Source organism: Balaenoptera borealis (genome assembly GCF_965194805.1).
Source record: "Balaenoptera borealis genome assembly, chromosome: 19".
Taxonomy (NCBI): Eukaryota; Metazoa; Chordata; class Mammalia; order Artiodactyla; family Balaenopteridae; genus Balaenoptera; species Balaenoptera borealis.
Window position 1 is genome coordinate 66,721,007 of NC_138878.1, and position 19,361 is coordinate 66,740,367.

Sequence of the window (19,361 nt, forward strand, 5' to 3'; positions counted from 1 at the left end):
AACTGTTACAGGATTTGTCATTTCATCCCAGGAAGACTCGTGGCCTCACTTCTATTTTCCCGTGACTTAGGGAGAAAGGGAGTTGCCTTTTAATCACTTAGGATTTATATGGGGGCAGAGATTAGGATGCAAAATATAATCCATATTCTTACTCTGTGCATATGAAATTGTTACTAAAAAGAAAAAAACTCTGTATAGGAACAGAATAAGGGAAAATTATTCTTTCTTTTTTTGGGGGTGGGGGAGGGGCACAGTGAGCGCAGAATCCAAAATCCAGAGCAAGACCAGCACGTACTGTCTTTGGCTCTGGGAAAACCTCTAATTTCCCCCTTCATTCTTCCCCATCATAGAAAGTCTCATTGGACAGCACTTCCTTAGAGACTAAAAGGCTTATGATGTACAGAATTGGGGTGATAGATGAAACGGAGTTCCCACACATGGGAAGGAGAGTGTGAAGCATAGAGGCCAGGTAGGTGAACCACTCCTCTTGTTTGTTTCCAGGATTCTCCCAGTTTTAGCACGGAAATCGGCACCCAAGGAACACCTTCTGTTTGGGTTTTTTTAACATCTTTATTGGAGTATAATTGCTTTACAATGGTGTGTTAGTTGCTGCTGTATAACAAAGTGAATCAGCTATTCATATACATATATCCCCATATCTCCTCCCTCTTACGTCTCCCTCCCATTCTCCCTATCCCATCCCTCCAGGTGGTCACAAAGCACCGAGCTGATCTCTCTGTGCTATGCAGCTGCGTCCCACTAGCTCTCTATTTTACGTCGTGTTCTGTTTTTAAGACTGAAAGTCCCATGTGCAAGGGATCCCCTCAAGATGGAGGTGGTCGCCCTAGGTGCCCAGGAGATGGTAGGCAAGGTCCCCGACAGGACCGTGAATCTACCAAGGGAGAGATGGGCGCACTTACCCAGAGGCAGGAAGGGGATCCGGGTAGAGGCTGCTCGCTTTGGTGACGATCAGGGTGACAGTCAGCTCTAACTCCTGCAAACGTCCACAGAACTTAAGGCAAAAGGCAGACACTTGCACGTCTTTGCTTCTGCTGATGACCAAAGTAGCTTTACGACAGTTGTTTAGGATCTGACTCACAAATACCTCCTCCCGGATTTCATGCAGACAGTTGAATAGCTGTGGGACCCCGTGGTGCAGGGTTGGTGGGTCACATTCATGGCGCTGGGCTGCGACTTTCAGCAATTTCTTCTTGTTGCCCAAGGACACCTTGCCTCTGAACACCTGCTCCACGGCTAGAGCGCATGTGTCGTTTAAAAGGCCAAATAAAAAAAGCGCCATCTGAGCGAGATGGTTTCTCTTTCTTCCGGGATGTGCTATCAGGCGTAGGACGTGGAACCGGTCCAACACATGGAAATTTCTGAGTCTTCGTGGGAAGCAGAGAACATACAACAAGGCGGCAAAAAATTCCTGAAAGGTCAAGTGGGCAAAGGCGTAAAGGTCTTTGTTGCCCACCACCCTTCGAAAAATATTCACGCTGAGAAAAGTCTCGATGTCCGTTTCATCCAGTCTGGCCAGGCTGAGATCTCTCTTATTAAACACCCATTTCCTTTCCCACATGCCCTCTGCGGCCAAGGAGCACAGACCTTTCAATTGTTCTTGGTGAGTCTTATTGAAAAGATTTCTAACCCTGGTTGGAAACAAGCTGGAAAGATAGTGGACGAATACAGCTGTGGCGTTTGGAAATGTGTGCAGGAGATTTGCTCCTCTCTCCATCTGCTGTTTCAGACAAGAACGTACCATCCAGCAGATGACAGGCACCTGGCACATGGAGAAGAGAATCGTGTTTCCCATGACAAAACTCAAGGCTTCATCAGCTTCGCTCTTGTTTCTGAAGTACGTCCTGAAATACCTGGATCTCTCAGGCACACTAAACCCTGTAAGGGTTATCAGAGATGGGCATTTCAGAAAGGGATTCAAGTTCTTCCAAGAGGTGAACCTCAGGAAGATGATTAGCGTGGCCCCGGGAAGCATTCTTTTGCTCAGCAAACTGGTCAGGAGGACAGACCAGGGCACCTTCTGGCTCCAGTCCTCACTCAGGTCCTCTGGTCTATCTATGAGGGTTGAGGTTAGTTCCTCGAAGCCATCAAAGAGGAGCAGAAGCTGGTCTGCTTTGGATATGATCTTGGACGCCAGAGCCCGAGACCCGGACAACTTGCGTGCAATGAGCTCAGCGAAGCTCTGCTCGTCCAACTGGCCCATCTCCTGGCAATGGAAGTAGAAAGCGTTCCAGAGCTTGTGGGCGTAGAACTTGTTTTCTGCCCATTCTAACATCACTTTTTTTGGCCAGACTTGTTTTTCCAACCCCGGCGACCCCCTGAAGAACCACAGTCTTGGACTGTCTTCCTTGAGGTTTTCTGGGAAGAAGTAGACAGGGTAAGAATGTCTCTTCTCTGTGTAGGTCTTGGTAAAAGAAGTCCGTGTAGTTCCCAGGCCAAGCGGTCCTGTTCCATAGGGTCGAATATTCATTCATCAAGTGTAGTCTGTACTCCCGTAATTTATCTGGATGAATGAGATGGGAGGGATACAGGGTACAATGTCAGTTGTTTGTGAGAACTAACTGAACAACCGGAAAACGAGCCTTGATGTCTACGTCCAGCTCCAGGACACAGTGCATCAATCGCGCACGTTTCCGGAGAGCAGTGCGTCAATTAAGAAGCTGCAAGGGACAGAACAGACAACTTGAAGTGGCTTAGACAAAGCAAGAACTGCTCGTTACATAAGAAGTGGGGGGCGGTTATAAAGCTCTGGAAATTGGTTCAGTGACCCCATAGCTTCTATTGGCACCGCAGTTCTTTTGGTCCCTTCTTCCTATTTCTTAATTCTCAGAAGATGGCTGGGGTAGCTTTAGCTATGTTATTTGTATTCTTTTAATTAAAAAAACATTTCCTTTTAATTTTATTTTGGCTGCGCCGCGTGGCTTGTGGGGATCTTAGTTTCCCCAACCAGGGATGGAACCTGGGCCCTCGGCAGTGAAAGCGCTGAGTCCTAATCACTGGACCCCCAGGGAAGTCCCTAGAATCCTACTCTGATGGTCCAGGATAATGGAGACGGGGAAGGAGGGATGGATTAAGATAGCTGCTGTGTTTGCCTACCTACTGACCATTCCTAGCCTGGCAACAGCACCCTACATTTTTTGGAGAACCGCCCCCTTCCCACTCTCCGGCCGTTACTTCAGACGGCGGCTGGACCTACCATCAAGCTGCCTCATAAGCACATGAGCCAGCGTCCACCCACCAGAGCATTTCACCACGTCATTCATCGAGGAGCTCGTGGTCTCGGTTCATTCAAGGGAGTGAGCTCCAGGACTTGTGTTGGAAAAACGAGAAATAAGCAGTCTTTTTTCCTGCTGGTGTTGCTAAGGGCAGCTGGTGGCAGAAACGGCCGGTGTGCAGAGGAGGGACCACTCAAGACCGAATCCAGTGGAAGGAGGGAGAGAAGCGATGTCTCGAGGAGGTAGCCTGAGCCCCTGCATCCAGCTGGGTCGGTGGCTGGACTTCCTGCTCAGGTGAGTGCCCAGCTGCTCTCTTTTCTGAAATTCTGCTTCACAGAAGGGACACTAGACATGCTCATTTACAGCCTGCCTTGCCTTGGGGACGGGGCTTCTCATCCCCACCCATAGCCTGTTTCCCACCAGAAGCTGCGCAGGGCCAGCACATACCAGACTCATCTTCCTCCAAGTTCATTTGTGTTTCTCTTGGGTTCAAGGCCTCTGGTTCCAAGTTAGGTAAAATGTCTGGAACAGACAAACAAAGGAGCCCCTCACTGGAATGATAAGGTGGACAGAACAGGGAGAGCAACACGGAGGTAATGGGACCTTTTAGGATAGCGGCGGCCACGTCATTCACAAGTCTCATTCTCTCACCACCTTAGTTCAGGGAGAAGATTACCTAGACCTCCCATCGCGATGTTAGGAAGTGAGAAAATGGTGGTGTGTCAGAAGGTCCTTAGGAGGGTGTTTTATAACATATAAATGTACAGCCCAGCCAAACACTGCACTCACACACACACATATATGTAAAACACAGAAACACTTTAATGTACATGTATGTGCATTTAGGAAGCAACCTAAATGTCCATCGACAGATGAATGGGGAAAAAAGATGTAGTACATACATACAATGGAATAGTACTCAGCCATAAGAAAGAATGAAATAATGCCATTTGCAGCAACATGGATGGAATTAGAGATATGTGGAATCTAAAGAAATGATACAAATGAACTTATTTACAAAAACAGGGATAGACCCACACACACAGAAAACAAACTTATGGTTACCAAAGGGGAAAGGTATGGGGAGGGATAAATTGGGAGATTGGGATCAACATATACACACTACTATATATGAAATAGGTAACTAATAAGGACCTACTGTATAGCACAGGGAACTCTACTCAGTACTCTGTAATGGCCTATATGGGTAAAGAATCTAAAAAAGAATGGATATATGTATATGTATAACTGATTCACTTTGCTGTACTAACACCTGAAACTGAAACTAACACAACACTGTAAATCAACTATACTCCAATAAAAATTTTTAAAATAATAAACAACAATATCCTACTGTATAGCACAGAGAACTCTACTCAATATTTTGTAATAACCTATAATGGAAAGAATGTGAAAAAGAATATATATATATTCATACATATATATATACGAATTACTGTGCAGTACATCTGAAACTAGCACAACACTAAGTCAACTATACGTCAATGAAAAAGGGAGCCAATTTCCAAATTAAAAAATAAAACCATAGTCGAAAAAAATAAATAAATAAATGCTTTAATATACATGTATGTATGTGCATATATGTGTATGTATCTATGTATGTGTATATTTAGATGTATAAGAAAATAAAGTGTAAATATAGTGTATATATATAGGAGTGGCTAGTGAAGCGTTTAGCTCTGTAGCACCCAAGCCCAACCTCATCTTGTATACCAGATTCTTACTCACCATTCAGCTCCATCTGTACCCGAAGACACAGTTCTGCCTGGTTCATCTTGGCGAAGATGTCGTGAGTCACCTCCCAAGCTAGGCGTCCAGGGAAGCACTCAATTAGGAGGTGAACCACCTCCCCCCACCGGGCTGTCTTCAGCTGGTCCCAGCTGATCTGGAGAGAGCCAGGTCTGGGGCTCTCTTCCACTAAAAGCTGCTTGAACCTCTGTAGATTCTCCTTGCTTAAGTAGACCATGTACAGCATGACTCCGTCTTTGAAAGGGAAGGTGGAGGAGGAGGAGGATGAGAAGGAAGAAGGGGAGTGAGAGGAGAAGGAAGGGGGGGAAGGAGAGGAGGAGGGGCAGGAGGAAGAGTCAGAACTCCAGTTCACATCGCTCATCGTTACTCAAGGCCAAGAACCTCAGCGCCAGCGACAAGGAGGACCAGTTGGAGGAGAGAAGAGACGGGACCTGGGGAGACATGAAGTTACAAGAACGTGAAAACACTGCCCCAGGGGACAGATTTATGTAATCCATATTGGATGGAGCATACCATGTGCTGGCTATCGTCTTCCCTCCCTTCCTCAAAGATTCTCTGGCCTGCGGAAAAACCTGGGAGCCCCTCCAGTATTGGGGCTCAGTGTTTAGACTCAAAACCATTTTGTAATTTTTAATTCTCTATGCCACTTATTAGGAAGGTGACTTTGGGAAAATTGCAGAGCCTCTTTGTGACTCTTTTCTCATCTCTGATACTGGGATCTTACCATATGTGCTCTTGGGGTTGTGAGGATTCTCAAAGAGATACACCCACAAGTACATTTAAGACGGTGCCTGGTTCATCATAGCTAACAATGACTCAGGGCTTCCTTCTATACCGTGATTATTTTAAAGGCTCAATGGGAATTTATAAAAAGCACCTGGAATCAAAGGTTTATTCCCTTCTATGCATCTTCTTGCATCCTCTCCACCATATGTCTTTCTTTTGTCTTCTTCCATCGTGTTTATTGTGTGTAAAAAGTGGAATGTGGAGGAGAAAAGAATGAAGTCACTAGGGGGAGTGGGGCTTTCGCCTTGGTCTACCTACTACTCGTATCCTATTGCTTCTCTGAGTTATCTTTTTTATGTATTATCATCTGTTAACTCTCGTCTCCATCACCCGAGAACTTCCTGGATACTTAAGTCACCATGTATTGGGCACTGACTCAAAGTTTTATCTCCTTCAATTGACTGCAGTGGTTTTGGAGAATTGCAAGCTCCCTGTGGATGACGACCACCTCTTAAGTAGCCATGCTACTTAACCTTCACCTCCACTCCTGATTCTGTTATTCTGATATTTGAGCAAAAAGAAAAAGTCTACATTAAGTAAAAAGATAGGTCTCAAATAAACAACCTAACTCTACACCTCAAGGAACTGGAAAAAGAAGAACAAACTGAGCCCAGCTGGACCTGGTGAACTCAAGTATCTGGTATAGTATCTGTAAGAAAGTGATGTTCAAAAATAGGAGATAGAAGAGAGAGGAAAACAACACCACCACTCACCGCTGAAGGGAATTAGGCTGCCTGTCTCCTTCCTGTCACAAACATCTCCCAAAGCAGAAAGAAAAAGCACTTGGTCTGCCCCACGTTCCACCTTAATAGGCTCTGGGGTTCTGGGCAGCGTGCATCGTCCCTTCCCATTGGCTGGGCTGGTGCGTTGTCATTCTTCATGGCACGGATTTGAAAGCATTTAGCATCCTCGGTCAGAGGAATTGGGCCACAAGGCTTATTCTCACAGGTGCTTCCAATTTGTGAAGGATCTGCTCCCCTGCCTCTGAGATTCAGAACAAGCAACTTTAGAAAATTACAGGTTTGGAGTGTTCCCCAAACTCACAGAGGGCTAACACTGTTGTCAGCCCAAAGGTGCTGCATCCAATGGAAAACATCTACAGCAATTAATTGGATGATCTTGTTCACATGAGCATCTCCCCTATTTGGAATGTAATCTTACTAAGCAAAAGGGGGGTTTCAGTATCACCAGGACCTAATGTGCGTCCCAAAGCAATAGACCCTGTCAAAGGAGACTCAGAGCATGTAGGAAAATGACACACACACACACAGAGACATATATATAAACACATATATTGGTAGTAGATTTCCATGGGGTCTTTTGGGTTTTCTGAAATGTAATCAAGTTATCTGCACATATAGTTTTACCATTCCTTTCCAATTCTTATGCCTTTCTCTAATTGCTGATTTAAATTTAAAATTAGTTACAGTTGTCAACTGCCTGTATCCCCAGAGCCTATTAAGTTGGAAGGTGGGGCAAACCAAATGCATTTTCTTTCTGTTTTGGGATGATGTTTGTGACAGGGGTGAGTTAAATTAGTTAAAATTGCTAATTTAATTGGCTAATACCTCCAACATGATGTGAATTAGTGGTGGCCATGAGACCATCTGTCTTGTTCCTGACTTCAGTGGAAAAGCCTCTGTGTTTATGATGGAACGGCTTCATGGGTGGTTTTCCTGGCATTGGGAGAAGAAGTGGTCCCTAGATGTGGTTGCCTCTGTGATTTTCAGGGCTCATAGACTCTTTTTTTAAATTGTATTGAAGTCTAATTGATTTACAATATTATGTTAGTTTCTGCTGTATGGCAAAGTGATTCAGTTATACATATATATGCTTTCTTTTTAATATTCTTTTCCATGATGGTTTATCCCAGGAAATTGAATATAGTTCCCTGTGCTATACAGTAGGACCTTGTTGTTTATCCATTCAATATATAATAGTCTGCATCTGCTAACCCTAAACACCCAATCCTTCCCTCCCCCACCTTCCCTCCCCCTTGGCAACCACTAGTCTGTTCTCTGTATCTGAGACCTCATGCACTCTTGATTCCTTTCATCTTTCATTGTTCTAGAAGACCCCTCAGATGGTAGGAGAGGTATTCACATCAGTGGCCTTTGGCTAAAGTGGAAGATTCCATTTACATCAGATGGTGTTTTTTTTGGTTTGTTTTGTTTATTGGTTTTTTTTTTTTAGGTATATTCTGTCTTGATTGTGGCAGTGGTTTCCTGAGTGTGTGCATCTGTCAGAGCTCACTGAATTACATTTTGTTTTATTTTTTTATTTTATTTTTTTAACATCTTTATTGGAGTATAATTGCTTTACAATGGTGTGTTAGTTTCTGCTTTATAACAAAGTGAATCAGTTATACATATACATATGTTCCCATATCTCTTCCCTCTTGCGTCTCCCTCCCTCCCACCCTCCCTATCCCACCTTTTAATTAGAAACCCATCTCTGCCTCTCCTCTCCCAGGTGGGGATGATTTACACCTAAGAGAGAAGGAGTCAGCAATTACCTGTAGCAGCTGAGTTTTGGTGGCTTCTTGACCTATGCGGGGATAGGCTGCAATGGAGGGGGCGGGACGCCCAGAGACAGATCTGATAGGAGCTGAAGGGACCCAAGGGCCAATCAGAGGCTGGGGAGGGCGTGGAGTTGACTTCCTCTTTGCGGTTCCCTGCAAACGGCATCGAGAAACGTATGAGATTAGAAGTCTGTTTGGTAAGTGATGTCTCCTTTCTCTGGGGCTTCAAACTTTTCTGTCCTTTGGTTTTTCTTTTCTTTTTTAAAAGAACAGCTTTATTGTGATTGATTTAAAGTAGTGGGGTGGGTAGAAACAACCAGCTTTTTTGAGGTATAATTAATATATGAAAAAAACACTGCATGTATTTAACATATGTAACTTGATGAGTTTGGACACAGGCATACACCACAATCAAGGGAATAGATATGGCCAGCACCTCCAAAAGTTTGTGTCCTGTGTGTGTCCTGTGTATGCGTGTGTGTAGTAGGAACATTTAACATGACACCTATCCTCTGAAAATTTTCAGAGTACAATTCAGTATTGATGACTATGGGCACTTTGATGTAGGGCAGGTCCCCAGAACTAATTCATCTTGCATAACTGAAACTTACACCATGGGTGATACAGACAATAGAATCTTTTTTGTTTTTTTAACTTTAATGAGAACAGGGTTAAGCACATTTATTTACTTACTTATTTATTTAGGCTGCTCGGGGTCTTAGTTGCAACATGCGGGATCTTCATTGCAGCATGTGGGATCTTTTTTTTTTTTTTTCTTTTTAGTTGTGGCATGTAGGATCTAGTTCCCTGACCAGGGATGGAACCTGGGCCCCCTGCATTGGGAGCGCAGAGTCTTACCCACTGGATCACCAGGGAAGTCCGTATAGAATCTTATTCAGCCTTAAAAAAGAAGGAAATCCTGCCATTTGTGACAGCATGGATGAAGCTGGAGAACATTATCCTAAGTGAAGTAAGCCAATCCCAGTAGGAAAATACTGCAGGGTTCCAGTCTGTGAGGTACAGAAAAGACTCCAGCTTTTATAAGCAGAGACTAGAAAGGTGGTTACCAGGAGCTCGGGGTGCGGAGTGGAAGATGGGGAGTCATTGTTGCCGGTGTTTTCTTAATCAGTAGGAATCTGTTGCACCTCTGTCCTCTTGTAAGTGAAAGTGGGGTCTGGCTGCTCACTGCTCAAAAGCCAATAAAGAGGCAAGGTTGGTGGAAAGGGAAGTTTGCTTTATTTTGGACGCTAGCAACTGCGGGGTGGGAATGTGGACTCCTGTCCACAGCCTGACTCCCCCGTCCTTGACAATCAGGGGCCAAGAGCTTTTATAGGTGGAGAGAGGGAGCTCCATGCAGAAACAGCACAGTCACCTCTGACAGTCGTCTTGACATTGGTCATCAGTGGTCTGATCAGCTTCATTGATTGTTTTAAGTACAGTTAGTCTTCAGGTCCAGGGTCATTTTGTTTCCATTTCTTTGAGGCCAATTCTCGGAATTGTGGCAGCTTATATCATGGCTACAGTCTGGTCATCATGTAGTTAACTTCTTCCTCCTGGTGGGCGTTTCAGTATCTACAAGACAGCTCACAGGATATGGCTCAGAATATTACCTTATAGCCCTTAAGGAGGAACTAACGTCCTTGACTCTGCTTAAAGACTAAAGGATTATTATGCAGTCTTGTTGGAGTGTTTTCCTTCGTTTCTGCATTTTTTCACTTCTCTGATTAAACTTACTCTTTGACTAAAGTTTTCCCACAGTCAAAAGGCAGGCTGAGGACATGGGGGCCAAGGACCATAGGGTCCCGCTCTGTTTCACTCTCATTTGACGCTTCCCACTTTCTACACCCAGGAGATTTGATAGGTCTTTGAGAAATTGCAGCTGAATTTCTCCCTTCCTGTATTTTCTGCCTCCAGGGTTTTTGCACCTGTTTTCACTGACCACTGCCCTGTAACCCTCTTTCCACCCTCCTTGCCTCAATCTGATGCATCCTTCAAGTCTCTTATAATTCCCTTTCCTAGGCTTCCTTGTTCTACACGGTATAATCTCATGGACCCTGTGGGATCCCGTCTTACACTCAACACACATGATACTAATTACAGTTGATCTTCCTTATTCATGGATTCCATGCTTTTGAATTCACCTGATCACTAAAGTGTATTTGTAGCTCCCCAAATCAGTGCTTGTGGTGCTTTCCAAAGTCATTCTTAGGCATGCACAGAAAGGTTGAAGAAATATTTTTTTTCCATTTTTTAAAAATTGAAGTATTGTTGATTTACAACGTTGTGTTAATTTCTGCTCTACAGCAAAGTGATTCAGTTATACATATATATGCTTTCTTTTTCATATTCTTTTCCATTATGGTTTATCACAGGATATTGAATATAGTTCCCTGTGCTACACAGTAGGACCTTGTTGTTTATTCATTCTATATATAATAATAATTTCCATCAGCTAATCCCGAACTCCCAATCCAACCCTCCCCCTGCTTTTTCACTTCGTTATTGAGATGTGTGTTTAAATCTCCAATTAATCATTCTTTTAGTTCTATTTTTCGCTTTATATATTTTGAAGCTATACTATTTGGTACATAAAATTTTAGACTTGCTGTATCTTCCTGCTGGACTGATTCTGTTATGAAGTGTGCTGTATTTAGTAACAATTTTGCCTTAAAATCTATTTTGGTAATGATACAGCTGTACCCATTTTTTTTTCGTGTTAGGGTGTGCACACTGCATTTTTCCCCATTAATTTATGTTAAACGTTTTATGCTCTTGTACTTGAAGTGTACCTTTTATTTTTGATCTAATTTGACATAGTCTTCTTTAGTGTTTAGCCCCCTTATGCTTATATAATTGTTGACACATTTGGAATTTAGTATATTTTCTTGTTTTCTATTCCTTTTCTACCATTTTTTGAATAAACTAAATACTTTGTAATATCATTTTTCTTTAACTTAGTTACATTCTTTTATTCTTAGAGTGGTTGCCCCAGAGAGTTCAATATTCATCTTTCACCAGTAGTTGACCTGAGATTACATCCAGACTTTACAATCAATGCAAGAACCTTGAAACAGTTGTTTCATTTACTTTCCTTTCATCCTTTATGTTATTGTTTTCATATTTTACTACGTATGTTATAAAGTCCAGAAGATGTTGTTGTTGTCAAGGGTTAATATTCATTCACATTGATTCACACACCAGCTACCTCTGTGCTTTTTCTTTCCTTCTGTGCGGCTATACTTTCATCTGAAAAAGTTTTTGGATGGTTTTTAGTGGTTGTATGTCTGCTGGCAATAAATTCTGTTTTTAAAAGTTTAAAAATTTACGGCTTTATCGAGCTAAGATGGACAAATAAAAATTGTTCATGTCTAAGTTGTACAAAATGATTTTTAAAGCTATTCAACATTATTTAACACACGTACACTTTGTGAAATGATCACTACAGTCAAGTTAATGAACATACCAATCACCTCACGTAGTTGACTTTGTGTGTGGTGAGAACATTTAAGATTTACTCTCTTTGCAAATTCCAAGAATACAACAGAGTATTATTAACCATAACCACCAAGGTGTGCATTACATCCCTAGATATTATTCATTGTGTAATGGAAATGTGTACCCTTTGACTAACATCTCCCATTTCTCCCACCTCCCGGCGGCTCCTGGCTACTCAGCATTCGATTGGAAATCTCTTTATTTTTCCCTCATTTTTAAAGGATATTTTCACTGGACATAGAATCTAAGTGGCAGGGTATTTTGTTCTTTACAGCATTGTGAAGATGTCATTTCATTTTCACTTTTAAAAAATAGAATTAGTAAACAAAACTGTGCGTGACTGGTTGTTTAAAGAATGAAATGAGGGTAACAATTCATGGTATATAGGAAGTGCTTAGTATTGTTGATGTAAATAATAAACAATCTATAATAAGATTAGAAGACTTTTTTTGGAGCCAAACTGAGGACTATAGTCTGGGAAACAGCCTCTCAGTAGCTGTGAGGGGAATCTCCAAAGAGGTAAAGGAGGGGCCAGGATATATGATTTTTTGTTGTTGTTGTTGGGAAATACATGCAGTCAAGCATACGTCTTTGTAAAAGACGACTGCTAATCACAAAGAAAGGTCTCTCAAGTTGATTTTAGTGTTTATCTATATAGGGGAAGATGCAAGAGTCTGGGGTCATTGAAATTCTTCCTTAGATATGCATTTCACTATGTAGGAGCCTGAAGGTGAAAGCACAGAAAGCTTCGTCCTGTTTTTCCCATCCTGAATTCCCTTCAGTGCACTGATGGTGGGCGACTGCAGGGGGTTGAGACTTAACCCTTCCTATGACTGGATGATGAGACACACTTCATGGTTAAAGCAGATGTACAATGTATGTGTGACAGGCCCGAAGACAGGCTGTTCTAGCCAGCGTCAAGTTCAAGCCAAATCATGTATTATCCAGAATGACCTCCCTATACCTCACGACGTGAACATTTCTTCCATCAGTATCGTTTTTCCTTCTCCTTAGAGCTGAGGTCCTCATGTCTGTCCAGTGCTTTTCTAGGCACTGGTGGTACAGCCTAGGACAGGCAAGGTCTGTGTTCAAAGCGACTTGACATTCACGTGGAAGAGAGAGAGGGAGAGAAATAAGCCACACAAACACAGGGAGCAGGAGGTGCTGTGAGGAGAAAACAGAACACGTGGCTAGATTAGATAGTCTTGAAGCAGGTGCAAGTCATGGTTCATGGTCTTAGCTGTCTATCTTCTACAGGTGCTATTCATTTTGTGGCTGTAAGCGTTCTTGAGTGAAGCAGGAAACCTTGCGTGTTGGGCCAGATGACTTCTTCTCTTAGCGTCTTTGTAGATGATGGCTCCAGTGATAAGCTGCTGTCTCACCTGATGGGCTTGGATCGGTATCAGCTGGAGGATTTCAAACTTTGTGTCCAGTCCCCACAGCTGCTGCCTGAGAACGTCCAGAAGATCTCCTGGGCAAACTTGAAAGCCATCAGTCCCACTAACCTGCTCTGTCTGTTGAAAGAACACTTATCAGTAAGGCAGATATGGGACGTGACCCTCCGCATCTTTGAGCACATGAAGCTGACTTCGCTATGTGAGCAAATGAGAGCAGAGATGAATGGTGAGTGGGTCTGTGCGGGGGATAGCTTCCTGGTGCTCGTGGGAGCCGGGTGGTTGCTGTTGGAGTTTTACGAGGTCCTTCCAAATTGCTGGTCTCCCCCTAAGAAAGACTCTCCCTGACGGGAATGAAAGTTTAAAAGTATAAAGGCTGTGAAAGTTTGGAACTCTAGCCTCGGAGGGGATGGTGATCAAAAGCAAGAAGAGGAAATTGAAACATGCATGTTTAGTTCTGTTCCAAGGCTGCTTTTGAAAATGCAGATTTGTGCCAATGCAATTGTTGCATTAGGGGATGATTTGCTCACCACGGGAATTTCATGTTTGCTTATGCATGATTTTTTCCAAAGAGGTAAATGCAAAAATCCCACAACGAAACTGTACCCGGCTGTAACATTCATTTATTTATTGTAATATTGTAGCATTGCAGTATTTATTGTACTAGTCATGTGTTTCACAGTTAGTTAGCAAGTATAAAACTGTGCTACCATTTTAATTGTTTGTCTTTTTAAAACGTATCACGGATCTCATTTTTCATCTGGTTTTTGCCCGCAACTTTACCTACTGCAGAGAGTTTTAGGAATGCGTATGTCACTTTCTGGCAGACCTGGCTGCCTCTGAGACCTGTAGAAATTAATAACTTTTGCTGGTGCCTGTTACAAGCCAGGCACTAATCTTAATGCTTTCTGTGCATTGGTACTGACTTTTCACACTCTCATAAGAAGGGGGTTCTGTTATTCCTGTTTTACAGACAAGGAAACTGAGGCACAAAGCTCAAGTAAATTGCCCAAGGTCACAGAGGTGGGATGTGAAGCCAGGCAGTGGGTCTCCAAATCCTCTGTGCTTGACCATGTACTGCTTCTCTTGCCCTAGAATGAGAGCATGAGTTCAAGGAATGGGATGGGAATTGGCAACATGAAGTCTTTCCCATCAGAGCTTTGGGCATTGGAGGTTCTGAGTCACAGGAATTCAGGCTTCGAGCATCTTCTGGGCAGGACGAGGGGATGGGGACTCGATTTCCCTGCATCTTCAGTTCCATCTTCCTCTCCTCCCCTCTCCCCATCATAAATCCCTTACATATGGTTGTCTGGAATAGGCAGATGTTGAACAGAGAGCTTGGGAATGGGATCTAGAATCCTTAAATTCCATTTGGCAATCCCAGAGAGAGACATTGGCACAGAGGAGAATGACATTAAAGGAAGAACTTCCCTCTTGGTCACTGGTCCTAATTGGCAATGTCAATGCCCTGCTTGAAGCTGCACCACAGGAGCCCCTTTTCCCCAGTCCTTACCTGGTTCCCACCTGGCCTTCTAAAGGGGTGGGGCTTGCAGAAGGTACCTCCTAAGCAGGAGGAAGCCCTAGACCACACCCATCCCACAACAATGTGGGAGATGATATAAAGGGACCAGTGGACAGGTCAGGATAACTGATGCCCCCATCAGCTCCATCTTCTAGGAAACATGGCACAGTGAGAGTTTCTTTGCCTGAATGGTGCTGTGGCAGAGGGATTTATGAGTGAGTCTGTGAATGCACATGTTTATAGGCACAAGTGTGCTGTCTTTTAGGGACTATGGGTTTAAGAGTTCAGGTTTTAACCACAGAGCTGGATTCAAAGGCTGGTTCCACGTCACCAACTGTAACCCAGGACCAATTATGTACCACTGGACCCCATTCTCTCTTATTGAAAACAGAGCTAGCTGCACCTAACTGAATTTCTAGGGTGAAAACTTACAAGGCATTGGGTGCAGTGTAGATTCTCAATCATTTGTTCATCTTTGCGACAGTTTTTCTCTTAACAGTATCACCTTCCCTGGTGGTTTCCAGATCCTACATCATCACTGAGAATGATGCCAGACAGGCAGTATCAGAACTGGGAGGGTCTCTACCATCTCACCGTACACACCCTCCACCCCACCAAGACTAGCTCATCAGATCTGGGAGAAGGGGTGGATCTTTAGTTCAACAGGCTTCCATAGATGGCCAAAGGGAAGTGAGAACTGGGATTTTTTTTTTAAGAAATTAGATTTAAATTCCAGGCTGTTCATTTGGAACAGCCCAGCTCTTTTTTTTTTTTTTTGTACTTTCTGATTTTTTTTAATTTTAATTTTATGGGAGTATAGTTGATTTACAATGTTAGTTTCAGGTGTACAGCAAAGCAATTCAGTTATACATATACATATATTCATTCTTTTTTAGATACTTTTCCCATATAGGTTATCATAGAATAGTGAGTAGATTTTCCTGTGCTATACAGTAGGTCTCTTGTTGGTTATCTATCTTGTGTGTATGTCAATCCAAAGCTCCTCAATTTATTCCTCCTCCCAAATGTTCCCCCTTTTGGTAACCATAAGTTTGTTTTTGATAACTGAAAGTCTGTTTCTGTTGTGTGGATAAGTTCATTTATACCATTTTTTAAAACATGAGATTCCACATATGAGTGATATATAATATTTGTCTTTCTCCATCTGACTTACTTTACTTAGTATGGTAATCTCTAGTTGCATCCATGTTGCTGCAGATGGTATTACTTCATTCTTTTTTATGGCTGAGTAATATTCCATTGTTCATATGTACCACATCTTCTTTATTCCTCTGTTGATGGACACTTAGGTTGCTTCCATGTCCTGGCTATTGTAAATAGTGCTGCAATGAACATTGGGGTGCATGTATCTTTTTGGATTATGGTTTTCTCCAGATACATGCCCAGGAGTGGGATTGCTGGATCATATGGTGCATGGGGAGACACGGAAGGGGTCCTTTAGTTTGTGAGAATAGGACTTTCTGACTGGTTATGTGAAACACATCAGGGGGCTGGGGTTAGACCAATTCTCAGTGCTTTTCTTCCATGGCATTTTATTTCCAAAATATTAGAGTGGCTTCCGTGTGCTGGCATTGCTGTGCACACTTGGGGTACATCAGTGAACAAACACAGGTTGGCTACCGGTCTCCTCCTCCGGTGTGGGGAGACAGGTAATGGATGTGATGAATAAGTACATTATAGGGTGTGCTAGAAGGTGACAAATGCAATGGAGAGTGGAGGGGAGGGCGGATGGGGTCTGCCTAAGGTGTGTGCTGCAGGAATCAGGTGCAGTGTTAATCAGGATCACCAGGCACTACTGAGGCACTAAGATTTGAGCAGAGACTCGGAGGGGAGGGAGTGAGCCAAGTGGATATTGGGGTTGCGGGGAGAGCATTCCAGACAGGAGACTGGCTGGATCCAAGGCCCCCAGGCAGGGATGTGCTTTTAATGTGTGCTGTGGTCTTTGCAAAGTAGCATGTTTCCAAAGTAGCTGGGTTGATGAGGCTTGAAGGTAACGATTTTCAGTCTCTTCAATTCCAAGTCTGTCAGAGAAATGGTTGGTTCTACTAAGACCATCCATCATTATTAACTTGTTTTTCAGCCAGGGGAAATCTCACTACCCCATCATCACTGTTTTATTTCAGAGATGGCACAGGTATGGGGACCCCAAGATCCAAACCAAGAAGAACCAGAGATGCTGGAAGAAGAAACAGGTTTGCCTACTACTTTGTGATGATTACAGACAAATTGCTTGATGGAACATTCATTTTATGGGTTCCACATTTGCCACCTCCTTTGAAACTGTCTTCAATTTATAGTCTGCCAGAAACTTGACAATCTGTTCTTCCAGTGCTGCCCACTGAGGAATAGGTTACCATAAACTGGACATTTCCTCTAGGTCCCCTCCAAGGTCTAAGATACCACTGTCTGTTTCCGGACTTGGTGTTGTATTAATAGGTATATGTATTTTTTTTTATTTTTTACACAATTTTTAAAGGTTGCACTCTATTTACAGTTATTATAAACTATTGGCTATATTCCCCGTGTTGTACACTACATCCTTGTAGCCTATCTCACACACAATAGTTTGTACAACCCAGTCCCCCACCCTCTCTACTGCCCCTCCCTGATTCCCTTTCGCCACTGGCAACCACTAGTTTGTTCTCTATATCTGTGAGTCTGCTGCTTTTTTGCTACTATCACTAGTTTGTTGCATTTTTTAGATGCCACATATAAGTGATATTGTATAGTATTTGCCTTTCTCTGTCTGACTTATTTCACTGAGCATAATACCCTCCAAGTCCATCCATGTTGCTACAGGGGCAAGATTTCTTTCTTTTTATGGCTAATAATCCATTGTGTATATGTACCACGTCTTCCTTATCCATTCATCTGTTGATGGACCCTTAAGTTGCTTTCATATTTTGGCTATTGTGAGTAATGCTGCGTAGCTGTATTTTTTTGTATTGGTGGCCTCATGGAGATTTTTCACATGGACAAACTAATACCTACTGTGATGGAACAAGTTAAGTTGCATCAAAGAAATACACGCTGTACTTGTGTATAATCCAAAAAGAATCATAGAAAATGCAAAACTTGCAATGAAAAGCATCGATCCTTTGCCCAACCCTGGACTTCAGTTCTGTGGAATCAACCACAGCCTCTCTTGGCTGCCACTTTGGCTATTTATTTCTATGTTCATAAGTGATTAACGTATACTGCCATTTCTTAGGTTTTCAATCAATTATCTGCTGACTCATCATGGCAGGTAAGTATCTCTTCTCATTTACCCTCCAATAAAAGTATGATTTGGAGGACCAGGCATTGAGTGTCATGTGGATATAAGTCAGTGCTGAGCCATGTAATTAATCAGGATTACATGCTGTATTCATTTTCTAGGGCTGCTGTAATAAACTAACACAGACCGGGTGCTTAAATAATAGAAGTTTATTTTCTAAGTGCTGGAGAGAAAATGTCCAAAACCAAGGGGTCAGCAGGGCTGTGCTTCCTCCAGAAGCCTGGGGAGAGAATCAGTCCTTCGTCTTTCCAGCTTCCTGTGGCTGCTGGCATTCCTGGGCTTGTGGGAGCATCACTTCAATTCCCACCTCTGTCGTCACGTGGCCTCCTCTTTTGTCTCGGAATTCTCTCTGCCTCTCTTTTATGGAAATACATCTGATTGCATTGGGCGCAATCCAGGATAAGCTTCTCCTCTCAAGGTCCTTAATCACATCTTTTGTCACATAAGGTTCTGGGGATTCAGATGTGGATATATCTTTTGGGGGGGTCACTGTTGAGCCCACTACACATGCCTTTTTGGGGGAACCATTTTCTATTTTTAAAAAATATTTATTTAGTATTTATTTTTGGCTGCATTGGGTCTTCGTTGCTGTTCGTGGGCTCTGTCTAGTTGCGGTGAGCAGGGGCTACTCTTTATTGCAGTGCGCGGGCTTCTCATTGCAGTGGCTTCTCTTGTGGCGAAGCACAGGCTCTAGGCACACGGGCTTCTGTAGTTGTGCATGGACTCAGTAGTTGTGGCACTCGGGCGCTAGACTGCAGGCTCAATAGTTGTGGCGCACGGGCTTAGTTGCTCTGTGGCACATGGGATCTTCCCAGACCAGGGCTTGAACCCATGTCCCCTGCATTGGCAGGTGGATTCTTAACTACTACGCCACCAGAGAAGCCCCCATTTTCTATTTTTGTTTGAGGTAATAATTGCTTTGTTTTGGTTTAACTTTCTATGCAACTACCATTACATCATCCCAAAATTCTTTGGGAAGCGTAACACCATCAAACATATCAAGGAATCAGTCGGCTTCCTTGTCATAATTTCTAGACAGTTTCCAGAAGCCCCATACCCTTCTCCATTCCATATCGGTTGCCACGTAGCTGCCATCCTGGGACTCCATTTAATCTTGAATTCCACTTTCTTTTTTCTTTTTAAATTGAAGTATAGTTGATGTACAATGTTGTGTTACTTTCAGGTATACAGCACAGTGATTCACGTATATATATCCATTCCTCTGTTGATGGACATTTAAGTTGCTTCCATGTCTTGGCTATCATAAATAATGCTGCAATGAACATTGGGGTGCACGTATCTTTTCAGATTATGGTCTTCTTCGGATATACGCCCAGGAATG

The 19,361-nt window shown here is 43.0% G+C and overlaps 2 protein-coding genes across 2 annotated transcripts in view; one reads left to right on the forward strand and one right to left on the reverse strand.

The window, feature by feature from the left end:
• Nucleotides 1-444: 444 nt before the first annotated feature.
• LOC309616866 (NACHT, LRR and PYD domains-containing protein 8-like) lies at nt 445-2,530 on the reverse strand. Its single transcript, XM_082368155.1, is given in 2 exon segments — nt 445-2,302; nt 2,304-2,530. Coding segments are annotated over 2 exon segments (1,575 nt in total). The 5' UTR covers nt 2,493-2,530; the 3' UTR covers nt 445-916.
• A 684-nt stretch (nt 2,531-3,214) lies between these two features.
• NLRP13 (NLR family pyrin domain containing 13) overlaps nt 3,215-19,361 on the forward strand; it is a 42,052-nt gene continuing 25,905 nt past the window's right edge. Inside the window, exon 1 of the mRNA XM_082370204.1 lies at nt 3,215-13,542. Coding sequence (XP_082226330.1) covers nt 13,128-13,542 — 415 coding nt within the window. The 5' untranslated portion in view covers nt 3,215-13,127. The remainder of the gene's footprint in view (nt 13,543-19,361) is intronic.